The 27,603-nt window shown below is 41.8% G+C and overlaps 1 protein-coding gene across 1 annotated transcript in view; it reads left to right on the forward strand.

The window, feature by feature from the left end:
- LOC147751482 (cadherin-related family member 4-like) overlaps positions 1–27,603 on the forward strand; it is an 866,423-nt gene that overhangs the window by 547,374 nt on the left and 291,446 nt on the right. The window contains exon 15 of the mRNA XM_086938604.1: positions 26,133–26,238. Within this exon, the coding sequence (XP_086794730.1) occupies positions 26,133–26,238 (106 nt within the window). The remainder of the gene's footprint in view (positions 1–26,132; positions 26,239–27,603) is intronic.

Raw genomic sequence — 27,603 nt, forward strand, 5'->3', positions numbered from 1 at the left:
ACAGAAACGAGTGATCCTGGTCAAGTGTGTGAGCTCAAGCTAATGTAAAGGAGGGGCTCGGGATAGTAATACTGGTTATGCTCACGTGTGCTGTACCAGGCTTAGTTGGGGTGAGACCTTCTGTCCTTGCAAACTAAGTAAGGGTTTAACGCCTGGTGGGTCCAGTTAGGAGATTGCAACCCTAAGCCTCTTGTGAGTTAATGGTGCCCTCCGCTGTACTGTAATTGAAACTTATGGTATTATAAACTTAACCTGTAGCAAGAGAATAATTCCTGTGAAGGGAGTGAAGGAATCTTTGAGAAGCTGAATTGTTGCACTTTATCAATTGAAAGACAAAAAGGGGTTACTTGCTAAATGTGATAAAGTAATAAGATTAAGAGTGCTGAAATGTATTGAACTGTAATTTTTTAAGACAAAAGTGCAAAGATATATTTTTATAAAGCAGTACTTATTTTTCCATATTTTGGTGTAGCGTTATTTTTGTGTGTCATTGCGTGGATTTACTATTGGGTGGTTTGCAACCTTCACACTTGTGCCTCTGAAATGCATGTCTTGCCCTAGGCCAGGCTACCCTAGGTGACCTGACATCCCAGGTTCCAACAACATTTATTTAACTTATCAGGAAAGTCAATTGGCTAGTACTGTTGGGCAAAGCTTTCACTAGGGTGAGGCAAGGAATGTCATGTTTTTCTAAGAAGTGTCCTGAATTTGACCAATGCTGATGTAACTTACTTCAAAATGTTCAGATTTTTTGCAGCAAAGGTCCCACCCAGCATGGAGGAGACATCTGTCTGCATGGAGTTTGTGACCCACAGCCAACACTCAGCCATGTGCTATCAACCTTTTCAGCAGCAGGAAGTTCTTGGGCTCCTGACAATGGGGATAGGAAAAAGAGTTTTGCCATTGCAAAAGAATGATTGATAAGCCACTACTGTTCATTGGGCCTATGGCCCAACACTAAATGGAAATGTTCCTGATGCAGTGTCAGGATCCTTTTTTGCTGATTTTCTTCTCTGGCTTTGTAATTTAGGCAGTGGACATAGTGTAAGAACGCTGAAAAGTCAGGCATTTTACTCCAGAAGACAAATCACTTTCACCACGTCTGGCGTTTTTGAGTTTTGATGGCGGGTCTAAATAAATAAATAAATAAATATATATATATATGCTTTCACTTCGCTCGACACCACACTCGCAGCATCCACAGTCGAATCCAGACTGTCCAAAAAACGAATAAGGCAGTCCCAAAAGTAAGGTGCAGTGGTTTTAATTCAGTTTAGTAAATGAAACCCAGCAAGCCCGCATCACACGTTTCGCCTCTAGCCAGAGGCTTGATCACACGATACATTGCTTGACATAGATGAGGGTATTTAAGGAGTAAATGTACAAGGAGGGCGGTGCTATTAATTTCCAACCGGCCCTTTCCAATTAACCCCATAGTGATCATCACTTTTCATATATTTACATTTAGACTTAGGAACCATAATGGTTAGTTGGAACAATTGAGGGCAAGTGCCCTGGTTCAAAAAGACAATTAATGGTCGCCATGATGTGCAAAGAATAGAATATTTGTGCAAAATCACGCAAATTATACTTGTCTCAATCTATACAAAACTGTACAATATAAAATACTAGAAAAGATATATATGAATATATATATATATATATATATATCTGTTAAATATATGTATAAATATGCATAAAAACAATTCATCATCATTGCTATATGTACATTATTTACAATAAAGGACAAAATGTCCTATATTCTTTCTATAAAATTTCATTGTAAAGCACAAGGCACACATTCCAAGATTATATATATATGGAAACCAAATCCTTCCGTGTACATACGCCAACCTCCGTGCTGCCACACCACCAGGAACGGACCACAGCAAAGGTAGTTTATAAAGTGCAGTTTATTCCATAAATCACAACATGACGCGTTTCGGCTAGGTTACACCAGCCTTGATCACATGACATGTCAGAAAACACCACGCCCTTAAATCTCATAACGACTGTTCTAGGTCCTCCCATTGATAATAAACAGTAAGGCAAGACATAATCAGAAAGTGCAAGTGCTCATGATTGATGTCACTGACCATGTCATGAGTGATGTAATATGTGACGTCATCAGCAGTGCATTGCAGGCACGCAAGTTATAGTGATTCCAACTAACTATAACGTGGGAATTTCAATGGTTTTATGTCAGTAAAATTTCCAGCTAACTATAACTGGTGTGAAACCTATGGTTTTTTCTGTGAATTTAATAGGTTTTTTAAATGCTAATTCCTAACTATAACTGGTGTGAAACCTATGATTTTTTCAGTGAATTTCATTGGTTTTTTAAATGCTAATTCTTAACTATATATAGGGCCTCAAACCTATGTTTTTTTCAGTGAATTTCAAAGGTTTTTTAATAGCAAATTTCTATAGGTATAATTTCTATAAGTATGAAATGTAATTTTTTTTATAATGAATCCTATATTGTATATTTATGTAATACTATTTTTTTATGTATATTGTTCATGTTTTTTTTTTTCACCCTGGAGCGCTCCCGGTGCGCGTCCTTGTGAGCGCACCGGAAAGCGCAGTCTTGCTGCGTGCCCCAGGGCGCGTACCGGTGAGCATCCCGTTAGCGCTTTTGCCGCGAACGAAAACATCATCGTGACGTATCGCGTAGTCGCGTCCACGTGATACGCACGGTGTAAGCGCACCCGGAAGTACTCGAGCGAATACGATCGCACAACTTAAGCATCTGACGCGATTACGCGACGCGCCCCGTGGCACACCCCCGGGCGCGCCCGGGGGTGCGTCGCGTAAGCGCGTCGGGGACATGTGACCTGAAAATAACACTTTTTATTGGTGCAGAACAGTTTTGGTTTTCAAATGATAAAAGCCCGGGTCATGTGACCTGAAAATAACCCTTTTCATTGGTTCAGGACAGTTTTTTTTCCAAATGATGAAAGCCCCCACCTTTTTTCCTTATTCTGACTTTGTCCTTTGACTGAGGAAGACCTGTTTGGAGATATAAGAGACATATTTTGTACTTTAAAATGGCTACAGCAGCAGCTGGAGCATCTACACCACCACCACCACCACCACCTAGAGAACCACCACAACATCACTTTGGTGGTCAAGAAGAAGAGGAGGAGGAGGAGGAGGGGAGAAGGAGGCTGCCAGAGGACAATACCCCATACATGCCAAGGCAGCACATTGTATGGGAGGTTTTTTCTATCCCAGAGGGCAAGAAGAAAGTCAATGCGCCAAAGGTGACTTGCCAAATCTATGGCATTGAACTTTCAAGGGGGAACCCTAACAAAAAATATTCATTTGGTAATAACACCATGATTAGGCACATGCAGCGCAAGCATTCCAACAACTATGCTGCCGCAGAGGTGAGAGAACTGGCCAGTAACCCTCCCCAATCTTCAACCAGCACCTCCAAAAGAAAGCAACCCACTCCATCGGGACCAGAGACAAGGGAGACGATCCCTTGCATACAACCACGGTTTGGAGAATTCAGGATCACATGCATTTTTTGTGGTAAGACCATCTCCTATGGTGAGCAGAGCATAAAGCTCATCCTCCTTGCTGGCGACAACCACAATTGCCCCAACAAACCCTAATTTTTTCCTGATTTTTTTTGCTCCAGTTGAGCCATTTTCAATTCCCTGTTTTTTGTTTCTTCCCATAAAAATAACAAAAAAATATAAAATAGTTCATAAAAGCCAAAAAAAGTACAAAATGTTCAAAAAACATTAAAAAAATATAAAACAACAAAAAGAAGAAAAAACAGTTCTTTTTAGAACTACCTCCAAATTATAAAAAAAAGGCTACATTTTTTAAAAACTTGCTCTGCGGTGCGCGTACCGGGCGCTCCCCCCGCGCAAATCAAAATTTTTTTTTTGCCCCGCGGGGACCTTTTATAGCCCCCACATCAAACCTAGGGGGTCAGGGGGGGTCTACTCTGCCCCCTTATGGTCACTTCCCCCTTTGTTTTTGCGTCCTCTTGTGTCTCGATCCTACCGAGACACAAGATGGCGGCCGCTCCGGACTGTTTGGAATGTTGACAGACACCCGAGAGCCAATCAGCTTTCGGCGCGCGAACTCGCTGTTTAGCGCCCCGGTGCGGTAACCGGGGAGCGCTTATAGATATATATATTTTTTTGAACCTAATAATCCACTGGAGCACATATCTTGAGACATAGCAAAGGCACATCGGGCTACCAGTCCCTACAATTTTGCCAAGTTTTGTGGAAATCCATTCAGCCGTTCGGGCTAAAAGTGAGGTCGACCGCCCTATAGAAATTAACATGGGGAAAACACGTTTTGGTACCCCCCTTTTATCTCAGTCCCCGCTTGACAAATCCCCCCCAAACTTTCAGGGAAGGACCGGGGTGCCGCGAGGCAAATTTGAGGAACTTTTCAGGCAGATTCCTCAACCGGCGCCAAAGTTATTCACAATAGAATGTTGAGATTTTGTATTGAAAATAATCCTAACTATAACTACCTACTGGCGATCGCCAGTAGGTGATATATATATATATATATATATATATATATATATATATATATATATATTACCTACTGGCGATAGCCAGTCAGTATATATAGTTAGGATTGGCTACCATAGGATATCTGCAACATTTGGGATTAACTTTGGCGCTGGTTGAGAAATTTGCGTTTAATTTTCCAAAATTTTGGCCAGCTCCGCTCCGCTCCTTCCCTGAAAGTCTCGGGGGGATTCGTGAAGTGGGGGCTGAGAAAAAAAGGGGGGGTCCCAAAACGTGTTTTCCCCATGTTAATTTCCATAGGACGGTCTGACAAGTCTACAGCCCGAACCGCTGAACGGAATAACGCCAAACTTTGCAAAGTTGTAGGGACTGGTACACAGATGTGCCTTTGCTATGTTTGGTGAAAATTGCTCCAGTGGTTTTTAAGAAAATTAGGTTCAAAATCACATATATATCTACATGAGCTTTCGGGTCCGCGCACAGTACGCGTACGTACGCGTACCGTACACGTACTTGCACGTACCCTTACGTGCGCGAGCGCGATCCTGATTGGCTGGCAGTCGACTGACAACATTCCAAACTGTCCAAACCAGGAAGAGTTGGCACAAGAGAGCGAAAAAAAAGAGCGGAAAACACAAAAAGGGGGCAGGGTGGAGACCTCCCAACCCCCTAGCCCTTCTCAGGGGGTCTCAGAAGGACCCACAAGGGCAAAAAAAAAAAGAATAAATCGAAAAATCACGGGGTACGCGCACTGTACGCGTATAGGTGCGCGTACGTACCCCGCGATTTTATAAAAAAATATTAATAATAATTTTGCCTTTGGGGGTCCTTCTGGGACAACCTGAGAAGGGCTAGCGGGTCAGGGAGTCTCTACCCTGCCCCCTTTTTGCGTTTTCCACTCTTGTTTTGTGCTCTCTTGTGCCTCAGTTCTAATGAGAAATGAGATGGCTGCTCAGGTGGTACCAGAAGGATATTAACTTATAAAAACTTTATTCACTAATAGAATTTGCATTTACAAAAATTTGAAGTTTTTTGAAAAAAATATAGGTTTCACGCCAGATATAGTTAGGAATTAGCATTTAAAAAACCTTGCAAATTCACTGAAAAAACCTTAGGTTTCAGGCCATATATAGTTAAGAATTAGCATTTAAAAAAACCTTGCAAATTCACTTAAAAACCATAGGTTTCAGGCCTTATATAGTTAGGAATTAGCATTTAAAAAACCTTGCAAATTCACTTAAAAAACCACAGGTTTCAGGCCTTATATAGTTAGGATTTAGCATTTAATAAACCTTGCAAATTCACTTAAAAAACCATAGGTTTCAGGCCTTATATAGTTAGGAATTAGTCTTTAAAAAACCTTTGAAATTCACTGAAAAAACTATAGGGTTCAGGCCGTATATAGTTAGGAATTAGCTTAAAAAAAAACTTTGAAATTCACTCAAAAAAAGTTTTAGGGGTGTTATAGTTTGCTGGACATTTCACTCCTACAAAACCATTGAAATTGCTCCTATATAGTTAGTTGGACTAACTATATTTTGCGCACCCGCAATGCACTGCTGATGATGTCACATATTAGATCATTCATGACATGGCCAGTGACATCACTGATGACATCTCAAATGACATCACTGATGAAATCACTGATGACATCATCCACATGACAATCACATACACCTTTTCATACACAAGCAAAATATTTCATCACTCTTTGTAAAATAGTCACTCACACAATCATTGAGTCTTATGGATACTTATTTATATACAACAACTGACACATACACTGCCTTTTATTTTTCTAGTTTGTTGGACATGTACCATTGAGAAATATATTTGCTCATCACCACACCCATAAAGAGATTCACTCACCTAAACTGTTAGAACATGTAATTTTAACTTCATATATCTACTGAATCAACTATTCACACATCTTTGGACAATCACACACTCCCCAACGAACCACACACACTTTCACTCTCCCATAAAAATACTCAGTTATCTAGTCAATAACTAATATAGACTTTCACATAGCTAGTAACCAACTGGAGAACCAGTTTACACAACAATTGACAAAGTGATACAGATATTCGCACAGTTTAGTCCCTATCCACTATATTTAGTGAGACACTATAAATTGGTCAAGTAAACAGTCAATTACACTGCTACTACATCCTCCATCCAAATATTTATTTATATATATCTACTCATTGCTATATATATAATGCATATTTAAATAAAGAAGCAAACCAAATTCACTGGATTATGTAATCAGTGATGTCATTTGAGATGTCATCAGTGATGTCACTGACCATGTAATGAATGATCTAATATGTGACATCATCAGCAGTGCATTGCGGGTGCGTGAAATATAGTTAGTCCAACTAACTATATAGGAGCAATTTCAATGGTTTTGTATGAGTGAAATGTCCAGCAAACTATAACACCCCTAAAACGTTTTTTGAGTGAATTTCAAAGTTTTTTTTAAAGCTAATTCCTAACTAAATAAGGCCTGTAACCTATGGTTTTTTCAGTGAATATATATATATATATATATATATATATATATATATATATATATATATATATATATATATATATATATATATATATATATATATATAGTACACAATATACATAATTAATCAATTAACATATTAATAAAATTATTCACTAATTATGTTTAAATATTACTCAATTAGCTTCCCACCCTATTCCCTACAAACCTAGCAAACCACACCTAAAACCAAAACTAAAATAAGTCAGTATAATGATGTACAGAATTATTATCAAGGAAATACTTACTTAAAATGTATTAATTAATAATTATTCATTCATTAACTTCCCACCCTATCTCCCTACAAATGCAACAACACACTGCAACACTATAAATGATTATCAAATACATAAAAATATCTAATTCACTTAAAATTGCAAACTATATTATAAAAATTCCATAACAATTACACAGACAATAATAACCCATAGAATTATGCACATAAAATGTATATTTACATTAAACACAGTAAAATAATTAAAAATATATATTTTAACAACTATATTATTGAAAATGATATTGAACAAAATGATATTCTCAACAACGATATTACTCATCTAAAAAACAATATTCTTGACAATGAAAACTCTGCATCACAATATTTTTGTATTGCAATTTTTTTCCCTGATTTTTGTTTCCCAACATTAAAAACTTGGGCCCTTATTTATGAGGCCTTGCGTCAGTTTTTCGCCGCTGGTGCGTCACTTTTTGTGATGCACCAGCGGGGTACAAAATGCGCCTTGTTGCGCCTTATTTAAAAAGTGACGCATCTAGGTAGATGCGTCACTTTTTAAACCCCTGCGCCACATTATACCTGCGTCAGATATAATGTATGCAGGGGGGGCGTTCCCCCGCAAAAAGCCTCCTAATAGTGACGCAGTGAAATCTATGAGATTTCACTGCGTCACTTTTAGGATGCTGTTGCGTCAAAATCTTGCGCCTGCCTCACAGCAGGCGTAAGACTGACGCAAGCCCTTTCACATGGGGCTTTCCCCATGTGAAAGGACGCATTGCTGGAGTTGCGTCACTTTTGTGACACACTCCAGCAATGCGTCACTTTTGCGCTTACAGATGCGTCAGAAATACTGACGTATCTGTAAGTCCTTGCGACATGATGCGTCATACATTAAATATGACGCATCATTGGTGTCGCAAGGAGTGCACAGTGAAAAGTGACGCAACGCTGTTTTCACGCAGCGATGCGTCACTTTTCATAAATGAGGCCTTTGATATTTTGTCCAAATACTGGCTTCCACAGTCAGGTCTTTAACATCTCATGCAAACAGAATTGGCATGGATGTGACACCCGATGGGTACTCTCAACTCAGAAATATAAGATCTACCAGCAACAGCCACTGTGGGATTTGGTGTAGTATAGTGAGATATAGGCAGACTGCTTTTAATGTTAGGTGTGATCAGGAAATTAGTTTTGCCATTGCTAAAATAAGTCAGTGTCACTATACAGAGTGAAAATAAAATAAAGCATCATATTGGAAGTTCAGGGCGGTTTGCCTGTCAACTCACACACATTGTTGTCTTGGCTTGAGTTCTTGCTCCATTTCAACTCAATGCTTCAGTTGAATAGCATCATATTCCTACCACCAGATTCTGGCATTGCACTTCTAACACCATTCTATCAACTATGTTTGGTTCCCAAATAGTTTACAGGCCAGTCTGATTTCCTTTTCAAAAAATACTTGAGACTCTGTCCTTTGCCAACTCAATTTAAGCTTTTATGACATTGGGCCTGATTATGATGTTGAACGGATTTCTCTCTGCCATCGTCCTGGGGATGTGGACCGCCTGCCTATTAGGCAGCAGTACCACATATGGCATTACAATGCAGCCACCACCACGGCAGCAGCAAGTGCCTTGTTTTTCATTGCGGTGAGTGCTGCTAGCTGCAGCACCCACCGCATTGGAAAAAATGCATGTGGTGCCTGCCACATGGGGCAGGGACAAAGTGCATCCCAAGTGCAAAAACAAACTGCCCCTGGTCAGGTGGGACCTGCAACGGGCCCCCAAAGTCCATCCCCGCCTGCATTTCCATGACATGTGAACTAACATGGAAAGGCTGGAAGGGATCCAGCATCATAATCACAACAGCCGGACAATGCTTTGCACCACTGGCATGTATTGTGTGCTGAGGGCCTCCACCCCCCTGGTGGGCTCAAGCAAGTCTGATTTGTAGTGGTTGGATTCCTGACCACCACAAAACTGCCAGGAAACAAATAAGGTGTTCATATTATCTATTTTTTTACAAATATGCCATCAAAATATGGTGGGCGAAAAAGGCATCAAGATCACAGTAAACCCTCCAGCGGCAGCCTTTCGCTGACGGATACACCGCAATCATAATCAGGCCCATAGTTCTTAAGTAATATGCACAATTTGAGTTGGCAGTATGTGTGCCATAATGTCACATCTACACGAACAAAAAAACTATTAGAACAAGTTCATGTATTTTGGATTGTTCATTGAGTAAACGGCCCAACTCAGGCAACCAAACATATTCTTGTTCTGGCATTGTATCCCAATTTGAAGGCCAAGAACTTCATGTTGTAACCAGATATTTTGTCAGATCATGCAATATCTACTTTTTAGCTATTCAATTTCAACTAGTAATTGACACACATCTACCTGAATAATTTAGATAAAGTAGAGCGTGCACCTTCATCTCAAGCTCTCCAGAAGCCTTCAGAAAGAACCTCCATCACAACTAGGGAAATATTACATGAAAATGGCTCACTGCAGTGCTGCAAGCCATTTTGCTGCTCCTAGCTACATCATTTTCAGATTTTCCATATTTACAAGGAAACGGCACAACCCTATGCTCACCTCTGTGCGAGTGCTAAAAAAGCTGCTGAGTGTCAAGGCAGAGGTTGTCTTCATTCGAGGAATAATTGTGAATGTACAGGAAGGAACACCTTCCTGCACGAAAACAATCATTATTGTCATTTTGCTCCTTCTATGTGTGTTTCACATAGAAAGAGCATAAAACTAGGAGAAATCAAAGTGTTTCTCCTCGGTGCACCACATTAACAACACCATTTAAAAGGCATTAATTTCCGGTGCTGCCTCAGATTTACAGATCCTTGTAAACCTGGAGCACTGTCAAAATGCCATGGGTGTTGCTGTGTTGCACAGAGAAACACAAATTGCACACCCCTTTGCCACAAAAAACTGCAATGCAGAGGGACATATTTAAAAGGCTGTGTTAAGCCACGCAAAGTGGCTTAGCGCAGCATTGTAAATATGGGCTAGTACAGAGTGACAACGGAGAGTCAAAAAAAGTGATGCACCAGTGGTACTAGGGGCTTGTAAATATGCCCCTTAATTTCTATAGTAGATAAATGACCTTTGTCATACTAAAAAAAATATTTACCACAGACATAAACAAGTGACTCCTTAATCACTCCATTAACTCACTGAAATCTTAAGCAACAATGGATTTTATCTTGTTCCAAAATCATTAAAGTCCAGTGCAGAATTCACAGTAGAGTTTACCATAGGGACATCAAGATAGCCAAGGAAGGCTTACCTTACTAAAAGAATCACGAGGACAATCAACAGAGCAAAAGTAATCTTCAACATATTAGCAAATGTATTCATCAATATTCAAAACAAACCCATTGTAACTTGAAACAACTGTGAGAGCTGGCTACCGTATTTAGAATCTAGTCTCTAAAATGGAGGACACTATTACAACAACTCCAGTTGCTTCCTGTATAAAATATATTTCCATCCATAAAAACAGTATGACTAGGGCACTGAAGCACGTAGACAGCATAGTCCGTTTTGAACGAGAACTGCCCCTTGATTTTTTGTTGAACATTTTGTGCAAAACCCAGTGGGAAACTAACAGTATTTTTTCCAAACGTATAAGCCTTGCACTTCATGCATCTGACAAAACCATCCTTTCCACGAAACCATGATGCAATCAATTTATTCCCTGTTTTACTTGGTAACATTTTGAGTAGAAATGATTCTAAAAGGATGTTCAACAAAAAATCAAGGGGCAGTTCTCGTGCAAAACGGACTATGCTGTCTACGTGCTTCAATGCCCTTGTGGGTTGAAGTACGTGGGCAGCACTATCCTTCCCATCCATAAACGCCTACGAGCCATTAAAAATGGGAATAAATCCTACCCTGTGACGCAGCATTTTGAGCAGTACCACACTAAAAATGATGAAGGTCTTTTCTATTTTGTAATTGATGCTGTCCCTCTGAGTGTAAGGGGCGTTGATCGCGAAAAGAGATTACAAAAACTCGAATTTGCGAAGTTCAGGAGTGAACCAAGGGGATTTATTAGCAGGGGCGGATTGGCAAGGCGGGCATTCGGGAATGGGCCGAAGGGCCGGTGCCTCAGTGGGCCGTTTTTTTTCTCCCCTGTCCCAGTCCACAGAGAGTGGACTAGAAAAGGGGAGAAAAAAACGGGCCACAGAGTGCACGGAGACAGAGAAAATGAAAGCAGCCTCGCTGTGGGGCCAGACAGCGATTGTCAGCTGTGGGCTCTCCTTCACCCCTACCCTGCCAAGCAATCAAGCTGAGGCTGGGCTGGGGAGGGGTGATTGTTTGCAATAATCGGCCTCCCTGGGGGCCAGGTGTTTCTCAGGCCTTTGAGCCATTTGCACCTTGGCCCCCTGGCGCCCATGCAGCCCAGAAACGGTGTTAGTCTTAACACCTCGCCCACAGCCCTTCACATTCAGGGCATAGTGGGCGAGGAAGAATGGGTCTTGCTGTGGGGGTCTGGTGATGTTTGTAATTTTTTTGTTTTATTTATTTATGCGATTTTATATAGTGCAGACTTTACCCAAAGGTGTCAGAGCGCTTCACACTAGGAACAGCAATAATACATGAGGAGAAAATTATAAGTGGACAAATTACAAAAGCAAACGTTAAGTTACATGAATCAAAAGTGACAATAGTGAGCAACCAAAATACAAGAGGAGCAAACGATACATTACAGGAGGAAAAAGTGATATGTGTGCAGGTTACAAAAGCGCACAAAATACAAGTAGAGGTATAATACTGCAATTAATAGCAGACACTCCAGCACAAGAACAAACGTTACGTAGGTAATGGTGGCACTTGTGCAAGTATCTAAAGCAAACAAAAGTGAGAGGTAGCAAACAGCGTGTTACAAGAGAAAAGTGACGTGTGCAAGTTACAAAAGGGTACCATACCCAGGTACAAGGGTAATACTACAGTAAATGGTAAATACTCAAACTGCCATAACACACTGGGAAGGCACTTCCCATGCACCACCTTCACCTCAGCCTCCCCCTGGCTACCTGGCTACCTTGGATGACCCAGAAAGCTGTGTTTTGTGCTCCCCTGCCAGGACATTTTCCCAAGGCCTGGAGGGTTGATTAAGTTACTAATGGCAGGGGCCTTACCTCTGTTCATGTGCTCCAAAGCTGAAGGTCTGGGGAGGGCTGAGTAGGTTAGTAATAGCAGGGGCTTTGCTGCTTTTCAGGTGCTCCTTCCCTGGAGGGCTCGAACAATTTTGTGACAAAAAGGGGCCTTGCTATTTTTTTTAGTTGCTCAGCATGTAGGCCATTGTCACCTTGGCCCTGTGTCCTGTGCAAGAACAGTATCCTCCCACTTTCATTCCTTGTCTGTGCGAATGGTGTTTCATGAAAGGGCACGCCCCTTGAATGTGGGCCACGCCCCTTAAATATGGGCCACGCCCCTTGAATGTGGGCCACTTTTTTCGTCAGTGCCCGGGCCGAATTGTGATCCCAATCCGACCCTGTTTATTAGGTCCACTTTTTTATCAATATAGTTTTTCTTGGAAGTACTACATCAAGGGAGTTCTCACTCCATGAGGGGAACATTTTAATAGCTACTGAAGGATCGGAGTCATGGTTGGGTATGGTTAATTTCAATGCGCGGGTCCAGTTCTCTACGATCAATTTGGACCAGGGGTGGATTTGGGTGCGTGATGCTCGAGTGTGAGCCCTAGGTGGGTGAGTGCCAAGAGAAAGGGACAAGAAAGTGGTCTGACCAAGGAAAGGGAATGAGGTCATTCTCCTTTAATTCAGCTATACTTGAGAGAATGGGGTCAAGGAGATGACCATTAAAATATGCTGCTTGGTGGGCTTTTAGGTATAATTGGTAAGCTGCAAGACTATGGACTAGGGGCCTCATTAGGATGGCGGGCGGACTTTGCCCGCCCACCATCCTCGTGGTAATAGGGACCGCTAGCCTTAAGGGCGGGGGTCCCGTCTCCAGCATTAGGATGCGCCCGCCACTGTGACGGGTGCATCCTGCATCCAACCATTGTGGTGGGCGGTGCACTCAGCAACGCCCGCCAAATGGCAGGAAAGCATGCTGTTCATGGAACTGCTGGGGGTTACCATAAGTACCTCCCATGTAAAGCCCCCACCCCCCGGAGTCCCTGGGGGCCCTCAACGGGCCCCCGCCGGGATTCTCCGCATGCCTTTCCATGGCGGCATTGCCTCCACAGAAAGGCATCCACAATTGCCCATCCTAATATGGCTGGCGGTGTCTGATGGACACCACCACCATAATATTCCTTTTCTGCCCCGACTGCAAGGCGACTAAGGCGAAAAAGCGGCGGACGGACTTTCGGTCCGTCGAGGTCCACCCGCCATACTAATATGGCGCGGGGAAAACAAGTGTGGATGTCGGGCGGATTGCCCCCGCCTGGCTGGCGGTGGCAATCCGCCAGCCAGGCGGGGGCAATCCGCCCGACATCGTAATGGGCCCCTAGGTTGTCAGCCACCCTGTCCAAGGGGTTGTCAAAAATAAAATTAAAATCTCCTAGAAGGTTACAATTGGGCGAAGCAAGACTTAGGACAGTTTCCAGTAGCAAGCTGCAAAATGGTCCCTGTACTCCTGCGGCGCGGTATAAGAGAATGCCAACAAAAGTGAGGGAGGAAGTGAATTCACTAGAAAAATGACCATTTTGGCATTCTAGGAGAGGGCTGTCCAAAATACGGCAGATTAAATGGTCTTTATAAATGATTGTGATTCCGCCACCCTTCCCACTTGTTCTGTCTAGACGCTGAATCAGGTAGCCAGGGGGGAGCGCCTGAACAATGTCTGGGTCTGAACTTGGAGATAACCAGGTCTCCGTAAGAAACAGAACATCTGTGTCTTGTAAAAGTACAGAAATTTCTGGGGTGTGTTTTGGCAGTGATCTGCAGTTAAGCAGAGCCATATTGAACCAATTCCCTGCCGAGGCGGGGGTGTGTAGTGAGTGGGGACAGTTTGTTTGAGCAGTGTAAGCATCTGTCCTGCAACCTCTCAAGGAAGATAGAATGGGTACATATTGACTTTGTGGCTTTCTTTAGGTGTATTAATTCTTCCCTAGTATATCGGAGAGGGGCTGAAGGTAGTGAGGCAGGGTTCTGAGCCCTGGGCCCGGTCTGGCTCAGATGGGCGCATATGGGCTTGCCTTAGGCGCGCCGATGGTGCGCCAGCAGCGCGCCCACGGCGAGCATCCGCTGCGCATCGTGCCAGGCATCGGTATTTATGCTCCGGGTAAGCAGCTAGACTGCTAACCACCGCTGTGCCTATTGTTGAAATAACAGCACTTCCGGTCTGCATCACACTTCCCTCGACTCAACCGGAATAATCTGTGGTGAAACGGGGAAAATGCTGAGTTGGCCTGGTGGGAGTGCGGAGTACAATGTGCAAGAGTGCTCAAGTAAGTTCTAACAATATTTACAGCTTAAAACAAGGCAGTTTTAAAACAAGGCAAATTTAAAATAGAGCAAATTTAAAAACGGATTTGATCATTGAATATCACAGGTGTTTTATAACAACATTCAGTCTAAGTAAAAATTACATGCAAATAGAGTAGTTGGGAGCCCTTTGCCAGGTGCTCCGTCCACTTAGTCTAAGTGCAAGGACTATTATCCTCTAGCGCATCCGCTACGCAATCGAGGCAGGCATCAGTATTTATGCCGCCAGTTAAGCAGCTAGACTGCAAACCGCCGCTGTGCCTATTGTTGAAATAACAGCACTTCCGGTCTGCGTCACACTTCCCTTCACTCAACCAGAATAATCCGTGGTGGACAGAGAAAGACGCCAAGTTGACCTGGTGCGAATGCAGAGTACAATTTAAGTGCAAGAGTGCTCAAGTACGTTCTAACAATGGGGCATATTATCAAGAAAGGTCGTTACATTATCGCCGCTTTTATAGACTGGAAACTGCGGATAAAGCGGCGATAATGGGCTTGTAATATGCTCTATGCAATTCCTATCGATGCCCATGTTAAATGTCTTCACATCTAACATGGGCTTCGATTGGAATTCATTGAGCATATTATCAAGCCCATTATCACTGCTTTATCTGCAGTTTCCTGCCGATAAAAGCGGCGATTATGTAACGAACTTTCTTGATAATATGCCGCACTATTTACACCTTAAAACAAGGCAGTTTTAAAATGGAGCGAGTTTAAAAACTGATTTGATCAGTGAATATCACAGGTGTTTTATACCAACATCCAGTCTAAGTAAAAATACAGGCATCAGTATTTATGCCAGCGGTTAAGCAGCTAGCTTTAGAACCTAATCAAGCTGGTTTTCGCCCATGTCAATCGACTGAGGCAGTCATCCTGGCGGTACAAAATACCCTGAGGCGGAACGCGGACAACGGGATCCACCAGGCCCTGGTGTTATTGGACCTCTCGGCAGCGTTCGACACGGTTGACTATACCATCTTGGTCAACCGTGTCGAACAAGCTGGTCTTAGGGGACCTGCGCTGAGTTGGATCCGTTCATTCATCTCCGGCCGTACTCAATCTGTAAGATTGGGCCCTTTTACAGCTCCCACTATTTCCACCACATGTGGAGTACCTCAGGGTTCATCATTGTCACCTTTACTTTTCAATTTGTACCTACGCCCCCTATTGTACTCCTTAAGAAAAGCGAAAGTTACCATCTTTAATTACGCAGATGATTTGCAACTCATCTTCCCTTTGAACACCAAGGACTCAGTGGAGGCATTTAAAAACACCATGTCACACATCCAGGGTTGGATGAGTTGCAATCATCTGAAACTCAACCCAGGCAAGACTGAATTGGTCTTGCCTGGGCAGAGCGTATTAACCGCATGCGCGCTAGCGGAATTCCGCTCGCACGCTGGGTTTTGCGAAAACGCATGTTACGTGACGAGCTGGGCTCGTCATCAGCGTGCGAGCGGGCTACGCCATGACGAGCCCAGCTCGTCATCAGCGTCGAAGGGGTTAAGCTGGAACCCATGCTTCTGGCCATCTGGCATGGGGACTCCTCCTTCCAGGTCATCTTCTGTTAAAAGTCTGGGAGTACTTATTAGTGAGGATCTGTCCCTGAAAAGACAGGTAGGCGCGGTGGTGTCATCCAGCTTCTTTCAATTAAAGAAAATTAGGAAAATTGCCTGCTTCTTTTCACAGGTTGCCCTTACCCAGATTGTAATTGCCTTGGTCCTGTCGCGACTAGACTTCTCCAATAGTCTCTATTTCGGGCTCCAAATTGGAGAGTTAAAACGCCTCCAGCTAGTCCAAAACCAGGCTGCCAGACTTATTCTGAACCTTCCTAAAAGGCAGTCCATTAGACCAGGGTTGAAACATCTACACTGGCTGCCTGTTGCGCAGCGAGTTGCTTTCAAAACAGGGTGTATATTATTTAAGTCCTTACATGATTCTGGCCCAAAGTTCATAAAAGATCTGTTCATCAGATACGATCCTTCCCGCAATCTTCGGTCCGCTCACAAATCCCTCTTGAGTGTCCCTTCTTATAAAAGGAAGCGTCTAGGCGGTTGCTGCTTTGATCATCTTGCAGCCACCTTCTGGATTTCCCTTCCTCTACAACTAAAATTGAGCGGTAATATTCTGAGCTTCAGACACTCCCTCAAAACCTGGCTATTCTCCCAGGCCTACTGCTGAGCCGAATTTCTCTATTTTTAACTGCTGTGCTGTGTTACCTCCTATAGCGCCATGAAGTCCCTGGGCTTACGAGCGCTTAATAAATGCATATTGACATTAACATTAACTGGTAACTGCTGCTGTGCCTATTGTTGCAATAACAGCACTTCCGGTCTAAGCCACACTTCCCTCCACTCAGCCGGAATAATCTTTCATGGACTGAGGAAAATGCTGAGTTGACCTGGTGCGAGTGCGGAGTACAATGTGCAAATGTGCAAGAGTGCTCAAGTAAGTTCTAACAATATTTACAGCTTAAAATGAGGCAGTTTTAAAACGATGAAATTTTAAAATGAAGCGAGTTTAAAAACTGATTTGAATATTGAATATCACCGGTGTTTTATACCAACATTCAGTCTAAGTAAAAATACAGTGCAAATAGAATAGTTGGGAGCCCTTTGCCAGGTGCTTTGCCCACTTAGTCTAAGTGAAAGGACTATTATCCTCTAGCGCGTCCACTGCGCATCGAGGCAGGCATCTATATTTATGCTGCCGGTTAAGCAGCTAGACTGCGAACCGCCGCTGTGCCTATTGTTGAAATACCAGCACTTAAGGTCTGCGTCACACTTCCCTCCACTCAACTGGAATAATCCGTGGTGGACCGGGGAAGACGTCGAGTTGACCTTGTGCGAGAGCGGATCAATGTGCAAATGTGCAAGAGTGCTCAAGTAAGTTCTAACAATATTTACACCTTAAAACGAGGTAGTTTTAAAACAAGGCAATTTTAAAATGGAGCGAGTTTAAAAATGGATTTGATCAATGAATATTACAGGTGTTTTATATCAACATTCAGTCAAAATAAAAATTCAGTGCAAATAGAATAGTTGGGAGCCCTTTGCCAGGTGCTCTGTCCAGTCTGAGTGCAAGGACTAATATCCTCTAGCGCGTACACTAAAGTATAACTATTGATAGGAGTGAGCTAAACATATAATTGAAAGACTTAAAATTATAGAATAAACCCAACAACTTGCCAGGGTTAGATTTATTATAACTATTTGAAAATAAGTTATAGAACTTTTTTTTGTAATGAAACAAACCCCAGCCTTTTTGGATTCTCTCCTGATTAGCCATCCTTTGATAGATAGAGCCAAACTGCTCTGATGAGGTGTGAAGTTGCCTACATAGAGACAAAGGTTATCTGGTGGGAGGAGATCCTCAGCTGGAAAGCAAAAGGCAGGATGGTGTGGAGTAGCCAAACTGGTCTTCAAAGAGGGAATGACAGGACAGGACACAGGCTCACCCTCTAATCCTACACCCCCAGCCAGACAGGAGTCCCAGTAATTGAATAAGCAGAGGGGCTGGAAGGGGAGTGTAAGGGAAAAATAGGCATGCCAGTGGGTTGGCTTAGCCAGATCTTAACCTCCAGAAGAGTTTCTCCATTTTGGATTTTAAAAGAATTTTGCTTTCGGTAAGTGAATGTGCTACACTTTGGATGAAGTTGTCATACCTGAGACTGGAGCCCTACACCCCATTGGTCAAGGGTGACACCAGCTCGTCACCCCAGGAGCATGGATAAATATGGTAGAGCTGCCCAGCAACTCTGATCCCTGTCTAAATCTACAAGAAGAAGAAGTACAGCCCTGCTGGAACCCAGGCCTACACCAAGAGGATTTCACTCTAAATAACTGCACCTGCTGCACACTTTGGAACTACAGCCCTAAGGACTTTGCCTTGCTTTGCAAAGTGAAGTAGCGGACTCCCTGTAAGCACCATGTTAAATGAGCTCAACCTGCATCAACTCCTGCAATAGTAACCTAGCTATCATATTCAGCTGGACTTTAAAAGATTTGGCCAGTTGCATTGTAGGAGACGTAGTCCCACATCCAAAGTAGCAACTCAGAGCTTGAGGAACCTTTGATGGTGTTGTGGACACTTTGGAACCCCCAAAATGACCTTCTTAAAAAAGATCCAGAAGTCTGAGAAGAATTTTTGTCAAAAAGCTCCATTACATGACTGAACCCTTGACAAGAGTCAAGCCGATGAGGCGGAACCATGACCCAGCCTGAAATTCAGGTTTGCCCCTCTGAAGTCAACAAGACTTCCAGGAGTTGACCAAGGCATTACACTGAGCCAAGCTGCCATTGTTGAACCCACAGCCAGCCTAATGAGTAGCCTCACTCAAAGTCAAGTGAAAAGCTCCAAAAAAGTGACTAAGTCAGAAATCAAAAACCTGACCAGGCCCTACCACTAAGTATATCCGGCCTGCGCTCGACCACAGTTGGCCTGAAACTATGACTCGATCCCAGTCAAGTGCGACCAGATGTCCCAAAGTTGTGCCTTTTTTTAGGCACTAAAAAGTGTTTATCATTTAAAAATTCAGATCACTGGTTCCCTACATTGGATTTGTATTGTTTTGGGGTCATTTTAATCATGAAATTATTTCATATTTTTATAAATTGGTGTTGTTTTTTTAGTACATGTTATGTCTTACTTATTTATTGTGATGGTGTTTTTAAATGGTTTACACACCTGCCTCCTAAAGTAAAGCCTGCCTGTTTGCATCCAGCTACCAAAGGTTAAGCAAGGGAATAAGTTATTGAGACCTTGACTGGACCTTACATTGTGATTATGGCCCTATTGCTAGTGGTAGGTTCCAACCAACACCTAGTAATAAACTACATTCAAACAGAAGCATATAAAAAGATAAAAACACTGTGGAGCGTAACTTTCACCTCTTAAAGGCACTTTGAATAAGAATGGTGGTGCTTTGCAATATGTACTTGAAAACGTTTTTAATTGTTGAAAAAGAAAGAATTTTCTAAATATATATGTTTAATTCATTATTTTCTAAACCTTATCAGTTTTTGTGAAAATATATATTTTTAAATGATCATTTATGGCACAAAGATAGAAAATATAAATGTATAATCAATTAATAAAATCATCAATAAAAAAAAATGTTCTTTTTAAAAAGAAATTTAATGATGGTTTGTTTCCTTTAGGTAATTGTGCACTATGTGGAGATCTGCACCACCTAGTCCTGGGTGGAGAAAGTGATTTGGAAGGCTATGAAAGCTGTGAAGAAAGACATTAGAATAGTGCTGCTTTGCTCTGGGTCCTTAGGATGAAAGGTAGCTGATGCGATTCCAGCCATCCAATCAGATGGCTGTGGGATTAGGGAACAGTGGAAAGAGCTAGTTGATCCTGGCCCAGTTGTAGTAGCATATTGATAATTGCTACTTATCCTCACTGATTTGATTAATGCTTTTTCTCACTTCTACAGCTTGAGAGTTTGCAAAAGGCTTTTCCTATCGCGCTAAAAAACATCAAGATATTTCAACTTTTCCCTACAACTCCCTGCCCAAGCTACTAATAGAGGGTTGATCCTCATGACAAGTGTCGTGTCCAAACCCATACTCTGTGTCAGGTGGCTCCCACTGTGGGAAATCATGCTCAAACAATTAGCCAACATCCTGGCTCTCTTTCATTGCTGTAGATGCTGTTGCAATAGGAGTTGCAATAGTGACAAAAGAGGTAGTAACACTGACTGTGGTAATTATATTTACACTGGACCCCCAGCTCTTGTTGACATATCTGTGGGTGACATATCTGTGGGTGGCGCGGCTGGTATTGTAACTGTTATCCCTGAAGTATACTCTGATATGATAGTCAGCCTCCGTGAGCATTCTGGTGTATTATATGATATGGTTCTGCGACTTCACTGTGTAATACATTCACCAATACTGTCTTGGGTCCAGTCAGGCTCATTTGTAAAATTGCTTGCTCAACCCTGTGTAGCTGTGGCTTCAAGCAGCAATTCTTAAGAAAAGGAATTATGTGTAAAGCATTCAGATGCACCACAAAACAGAACAAGAAAGTCACACAACACAAAAAAACAGCAATTTATAAAAATAGATTATATGTGTATGAATCTTTAGGCACCAAAATAAACAAATGCCACCAGAGGCTTCCAGAGTTGAAGATTTTTAAGTAAAATGTAATTCTCAGCTTTTTAATCCAAAGCCCAAACAAGGATTAGTAAACGTGAAGTTTAGAAACGTTTAAAAAGTTTAAAAGAGTTGTGTTTGACTACTCCAGCCTAGACTGGGCAACAAATTCCGACAGGGAGATGGTCAGGGGGTGGTCAATAAGGAGTTTTTGACTCACCTTTTCACCAAAGCTGCCTCAAATCCTGTTTCACACTTTATACAAAGATCACTGTAGACTTCAATGAAGGATGCAGGATGCTGAGGTTCCTGAAATGATGCTTTAGATCCTGTATGGTCAATGGTTGCCTTCTTGGGATTGTTCCTCAGTACAAGTGTGAAGACTTGGGCCATGGGAGTTGGTTACCACAAAGTCCTTTTTGAGCTAGCAAAAGCCTGGCAACAGTGAGGCTACTGGTCTCCAGTCACATCAGGTCCAGTGGTGTGCTATGTTGAGGGCTAGTTTTCCTTGTTGGCGACAAATCTGCACTCTGATGACTCTTCCAGGTCCAACAGACTTGGGTGCAACCTTTGAGCAGTGAGTGTGGATCTTCTTGGCTGCACCCTCGAGGTGGCTACCAACCAGCTAGTGTGGGCAAAATCCTCTTCAGTGGCCCTTGTGCTGGAACTGGAGTTCACCTTCGTGGGCTAGGGCTCTAGAGCACCTTTTCTAGAAACCAGGGGCCTCAGTCACTTTCTTTGCTAGCCCAATGATCAGCAAGGACGGTCCTCTCTTGCAAGGTCCAGGGACCAACAGGTCAGTCCTTTTTGTTCCCTTTTACAGTTCAGAATTGATGCGAGGTTTAGAGTGTCAAGGGTACTATATTTATGCCCATAAAGTGCCCTAAGGGGGTGATGTGGTTACTAGCCAATGAGGTGATAAGATCCTTTCCACCCTATGATGACTTCTAGCTATGTGTGGCATCTAGCCATCCCAGTGTGCACTATTCTGCCCACTCTTATGATGTCTGAACCCTTTCTCTGTTGTGAGGTGCTTAGTAGCCCACTCCAGAGGTGTGCCAACCTGTGGGCTACATGGTCAAGGAAGAACGATTGGCCAACTGTTTTCCCCTTTCTGTTCCTTCCAGCCAGCCCCATTGAGTTGAGTTGCGATTTGCCTACTAAAGGTGGTTTCTCCTTTGAAGCTTGCCTTTTGTGCCAAGATCCTGTGTGGCTTCCTGCGAGGTGGAGGTAACACCTCCCTCTGTGGCAAACCTCTAGTGTCCTAGGCAAAAGACATTTATAAACGTTGCTGTTTCATAAAACTGATACTAGATTTGACTTGGGCATCAAGTCAGGTTTAATGCCACGATTAATTTGATACCTTGAAGTGCCTATTTTGTTGGCCCCATTGAGAGGTTAGCATAGTTGATATTTCAGTGTGTAATTCTGTACTAGCCAATATGGCTGCCCACAGTTAAAACGAAATTGTAGGATTTTTACTGCTAGGGCATATGCTTAAGACTATATATGCTACTTACTAATACACAGTTGCCTGCCTTAGGGTTTAATAGGCCTTCCTTAGGGAGGACCTGCATTGCTAAGGGATATGGATGTTTTACTTAGGTTTAAATGGATAGTTGAACTGGCAGTTTAAAACTGCCCTCCCAGTCCCCAGTGGCAGGCTGGGAGCAATGTTTTGCTATATCACACTCATGGTAGCGCTATCAGTGGTGTAGCCCAGGGTGAGCATATACCTTACAGGCCCTGTGTAACCTTAGAGACCAAATACTAGGGGCTTATAAGTAGGTTTCCTTGTGCCAATTGGGGGTAGCCAATTCAACATACATTTTGAAAAATATTAGAACTTGCTCTAAGGTCTAGTTAGCAGGCCTCAGTGCACTCTCATAGTTGAAAAACCAGCAGCATCAGTCCAAACCTTTCGAAGTGATCATGCAAAAAGAGGCATTTACTTACAACGTCTTTGCTGGCTGGGCATGGGTTGTTTAAGGCTCACCTTCTACATGTTCCTCTTGCACAATATCTCCTGCGCAATTAATGTATAGGCCTTATAATTAGCAATGCATATGTCTATAAATGGTAAACTTGTGATGTAGGTTATTGTTTTATGTTTACCTAACATTTCAACTTATACAAGTGCTATGATATATCTTTTATCTTCAAAGATTATTAAGTAAATGCTATGATAACCCATGCCTTAACGTTCGTCTGTATTCCTTTCCTAGCCTAATACCAGCTAACACCTATATTCATTAAAACCACACACTTAAGTAGACACATATTTTGAAGATCTGTTTGCCATTTGTTGCATGTCTATATATTTATATGTAACTGTCTGCTTTTAAAACGTGGTAATTACTACTTGAAACAAAAGCATTTATTGCATTTGTTTCACATGTTTATTGTAAGGTAATTGATGTGTGCTACGTGAAGTGATGAAGCCGATTGATGTGTAGATTACTTATAACAATGTTAATATCACATAATTAGGCTTTCCTGTTTTCAGTTTCTATTTTTGGTAAATTCTGGTGGGGGTTTTTCAGTTTTTTCAATACCTCAAAAAACAGTGGTTATCAGTGGTTACATATTTTCGTGCCATTAAAAAAAACAGAAAGTGTTTTTCCGGTGTTTATGGAATTTCAATTTAATTTGAATTATTATTTGCTTTCTGCACTGATGAGGTACATGAGATCCAAATACATTTTTACTGGACCAGAATGGACTACAAAGTCAATAGCATTCTTCATTAACTCTGAAGATTGTAAAGACGCTTCCAGCATACCGTCTAGCAAGTGACAAGGATCTCTTACAGGGAAGCACTTCAGCTCAGGTATTGATTTAGACAGACCACCATACAGCTTTTTCACATGCAAAGCTGAATTACTGCAAATACAAACAATATCACTTCAATCTTTATTGAACTTGGTAGGAACTTTTTTCATCAGTATTCTAAGCGGCACTGCGTTCCATTTTTACCAAATGTTTGGTGTCATGTTTTCACCACTATCTCAGATGCTTGGTGACAACATTCTTTTCACATATACCTGTCAATACATCTTGCATTGAATGTTTAAAGCATGGGGTGTTTGGCATATCACTTGCAATCAACACTGACTCAATAGAAAAGGGGGCTGATATATCAAAGGATTTCACCCATTCTCTGTCTGTGGGTAAATGTGATGGTATATATTAGGATAGATTCTTATGAAACCAGCCTTTTTACCTATCAGTGAAACCAAATGTAGCCAAAATATCAAATATGGTTGCAATATTTCAAGATTCTCTGCAGTTAATAAAATAACTAAATTAGAACTAAAACATGCTTCTAAACACTGCATCTTTAGACCAAAGACCACAAACCTGAAAGTAGCAGAATGAAGAAGAGACAATGTTTTAGTGACATGCCTAAACAAAAAACTCAAGCAAAATAATGTTAGCCCAGTCTTTCTTGATGCTACCTTGTATAAACAAAGTTACATTGTATTACCCCCTTCAGGAACACATAGAAATGATTCTTTCAATCATCTTTTCCTTCCTTTGAATGGCACTTAGTTTGTGGTTGCAAAGGTGTTTTTTCAGTGTTTATATGTATACGCCGGTGATGGCTATTTTCCTATCTGTGGGGTTTTATCAGTTATTATAGGTTAAAACCTAAAACCAGATAGCCTACACATAATATAAGAGCATTTATCAGGTTTGATGTCCCCTTTGGTCTCAAGCCCCCCAGCAATTCCCCTCAGGCTATCAGGATTTATTATGATGCTTGCTTAACTTTCCCAGGACTCCAGTTTCATTTGAGGTGCAGGGCTGCCACCAGTGAGTGGCATTGGTGTCTCTCCTGTGCTTGACTAGCAATTCCCACACTCCTGTCTTCAGGTGACTGAATTGTTTTTTTTCTACTCTGGGCGTGGAAACATAGAGACTGCATTCACTTTATCGTTGACGTTCTTCTATGCATGGGCCATCACCTTTCCACTGGTCTTCATCATGAGGTGGCCCATGAGTCCAGGACCCTCTTTTATGACCTCTGTCATCAGAACCTGCAGCTCACTCTCTCAAACAATTAGAGTTTCTTCACCCTGCCAGATGCCATCTTAATGATATAAACAACTAAATGTAGGCGTATGCCTCATATGCCACCTATATTATTCTTACTGAGATGGATTGAAATACATACATTTTAAACAGATTCATGCAGCAAAATGGTTTCTACACAGAGCTCTCCTATTATCATTCAGCACAATTGCTAAGAACAGGATCTTTATACAGGAAGTCACATGTTTGACACATAAAAGTGATGTATTTAGTTTCCTTGCTCCTATTTTATTCATGCGCAGTAATTCTGTGTGCAGTGAATTTGTGAGTAATGTTTTCAGATGAAACAATGCATGCGCAAACCAATTTCTCGCATAATCATTGGGTGTTATTTTACTACACCCAGTATTACTACTGTGTTTTTCAGGTTGTAAATCTGGGTGTGGAGAATAAAATACTAAAGGACCCTGAAAAAATGCAACACAAATAAAATGACCACCAGGTATCAGATTTACCGCACCCTGATTACCACCCTTTCCCGCCTAACTCAGAATGAATCAACGGAATCCCGGTTAAAACCATAAGTAGCTGGTTCACCCCCTTATGGTTAATACACCTTACTATGTGTACTTCCATTTCACAAGGCCTTTTGGCCTAAACTATTTCTGGTCCTGAAGAAAGCCTGCTAAATTACTTCACCGAGGCTGAAACATGTAGACCATTGCCAGGATATCTATGATCAATTGGGTCATAAAAATATCCGCTTCTCAGTTTTTAAAATTGTCCCAGATCCCCAGTATTAAAATATTTTTCTTCAGGTTTGGAGGGGGATCCTTGAGACAATTTGAACTTTTCACTTATTCCACTCTCGCCACAAAAATACCCGCTCTGCTGTAATCAGGTGCAGAAGCACAGCTAGGATACACTCGGCACCCTAGGTGGGAACCCGATGATGAAGCATGCCACCAACTGAGTTGGTAGGTGAGGGTTCTTCTAAAAACCTAATGGGTTTTCCCCTATGCAATTGCCAGTCGATGCAGTTATATTATATTTCCTTTCAGGGCCGGTCCTCATTGTTGTTTTGCATTAATTCTAACCATCATCAACAAATATTCAAATGGTTATGCCAGTTATTTTTCAGTATTTCAACTACATGGGAATGGTACAAAGGTTGATTACAATGTTAATACTTTGCACTCCTTTCTTCCAGATTGGCCCTAAAGGGTTGGATTATGATAATTTAACCTTCTCTGGAATGCAGTTTAAGCATACATTAATTATAAGAGTGTCTGATAAAGGAGAACCATCACTGACAAGTAAGTGATATTTTATTATCATACGCTGTGTGTATTCATGTGACTTTACATACCGACTATGCCACCTTGTTCATACTTGATCTCTCAATGACTGTTGAGCTGGTGTCTCATTCAATCTTGCTCAATCATCTATGCAATAAGGGCATTTGCCTCCATGCAGTGTTGTTTCTATCAGGCATATCTCAAAATCTCCACTTACACCCCTATCCCCGAAGTGGCATCAATACATCTCAACATATTTTGTGTGCAAATGCTGCCTTATTGGAAATTGTGGACCCTGTTTTTGAGATCTTCTCCTATTCAGCTAATACTCTAAACATAGTTGCCATCTTTAATAACCTTCTGGAGTCTAAGTTTCGTTAATGTATGTAAGACATTGGTACCTGCATGTCCTCTAACTGTCTAAAACTGAACATAATAACACATTCTATTTTATTCCCCAAGAAAAAGGTGATATTGATGTGCTTATTGCAAGACTTGTTGGTCTAATTTAGAGTAAGTCTTTTTTTTACATAAAAGTAAGACTGCAACTGCATTCCTAATGATGTCTAGTTTATGCTAAATGCAATTAAACTGCAATTGTAACTGTTAGGACATTCTTTGAAGTTTAATGAATACTATTTCGTGAAATTATGGTCATGACCATCTAAGATACCTTTTACCAGAGGAACTAACCTACTGCTTGATCCCGACATTGCAAATAATGATTGATTTATTTTTCATTATTTTTAAATGTATTTTTAACTTGTATTTCTTTAGGATCATTTCTTACCCTTCAGAGTCTTGTGGAATTCTAGACATCATCCTTGATAGGGACCTCTCTGCATCCTCCCAAGTGAAAAATACATTTGCTGCTTCTTTTGCTGCTCTTAAAATGCTCAGCAGAGATTCAGGTCTTAGTCAAGAAAACAGCTGTATGCCTTACCTCAAACATCTTGCCCACTCTGAAGGAAGTGGCCTCAATGGCCACTCGGGTGTTCTCAAAACCACCTGCTAAGCCTTCCCAAGAATGAAGAGTAGCTCAGACAGTTGAGAATAGAAACTTACATTTTACTAGCAAAACTCTGCAGAGGAGTCCAATCAGAGCTGCGCCATAAGATGTCTGCCAAGGGACTGACCACTCAACAGTCAGCAGGGAGTAATGATTATTCTGAAGTAGCCTCCAATCACACCCACAATGGACATTTACCGGCCTGGGCCAAACATGAACAAAGAAGGCACAGGGAGATGGGCTACCACCTGCCAGATGAGTACATATTATTTGTCAGTTGAGGTCACCGTGCTGAGTCTCAGCGTCTCCTAACATGGGAGCACAACTACGCACTCAGATAGGTTTGTGAGGGAAGAATGGCCTATTCATTAGTG

This window comes from Lissotriton vulgaris, chromosome 1_1 (assembly GCF_964263255.1).
Source record: "Lissotriton vulgaris chromosome 1_1, aLisVul1.2, whole genome shotgun sequence".
NCBI lineage: Eukaryota > Metazoa > Chordata > Amphibia > Caudata > Salamandridae > Lissotriton > Lissotriton vulgaris.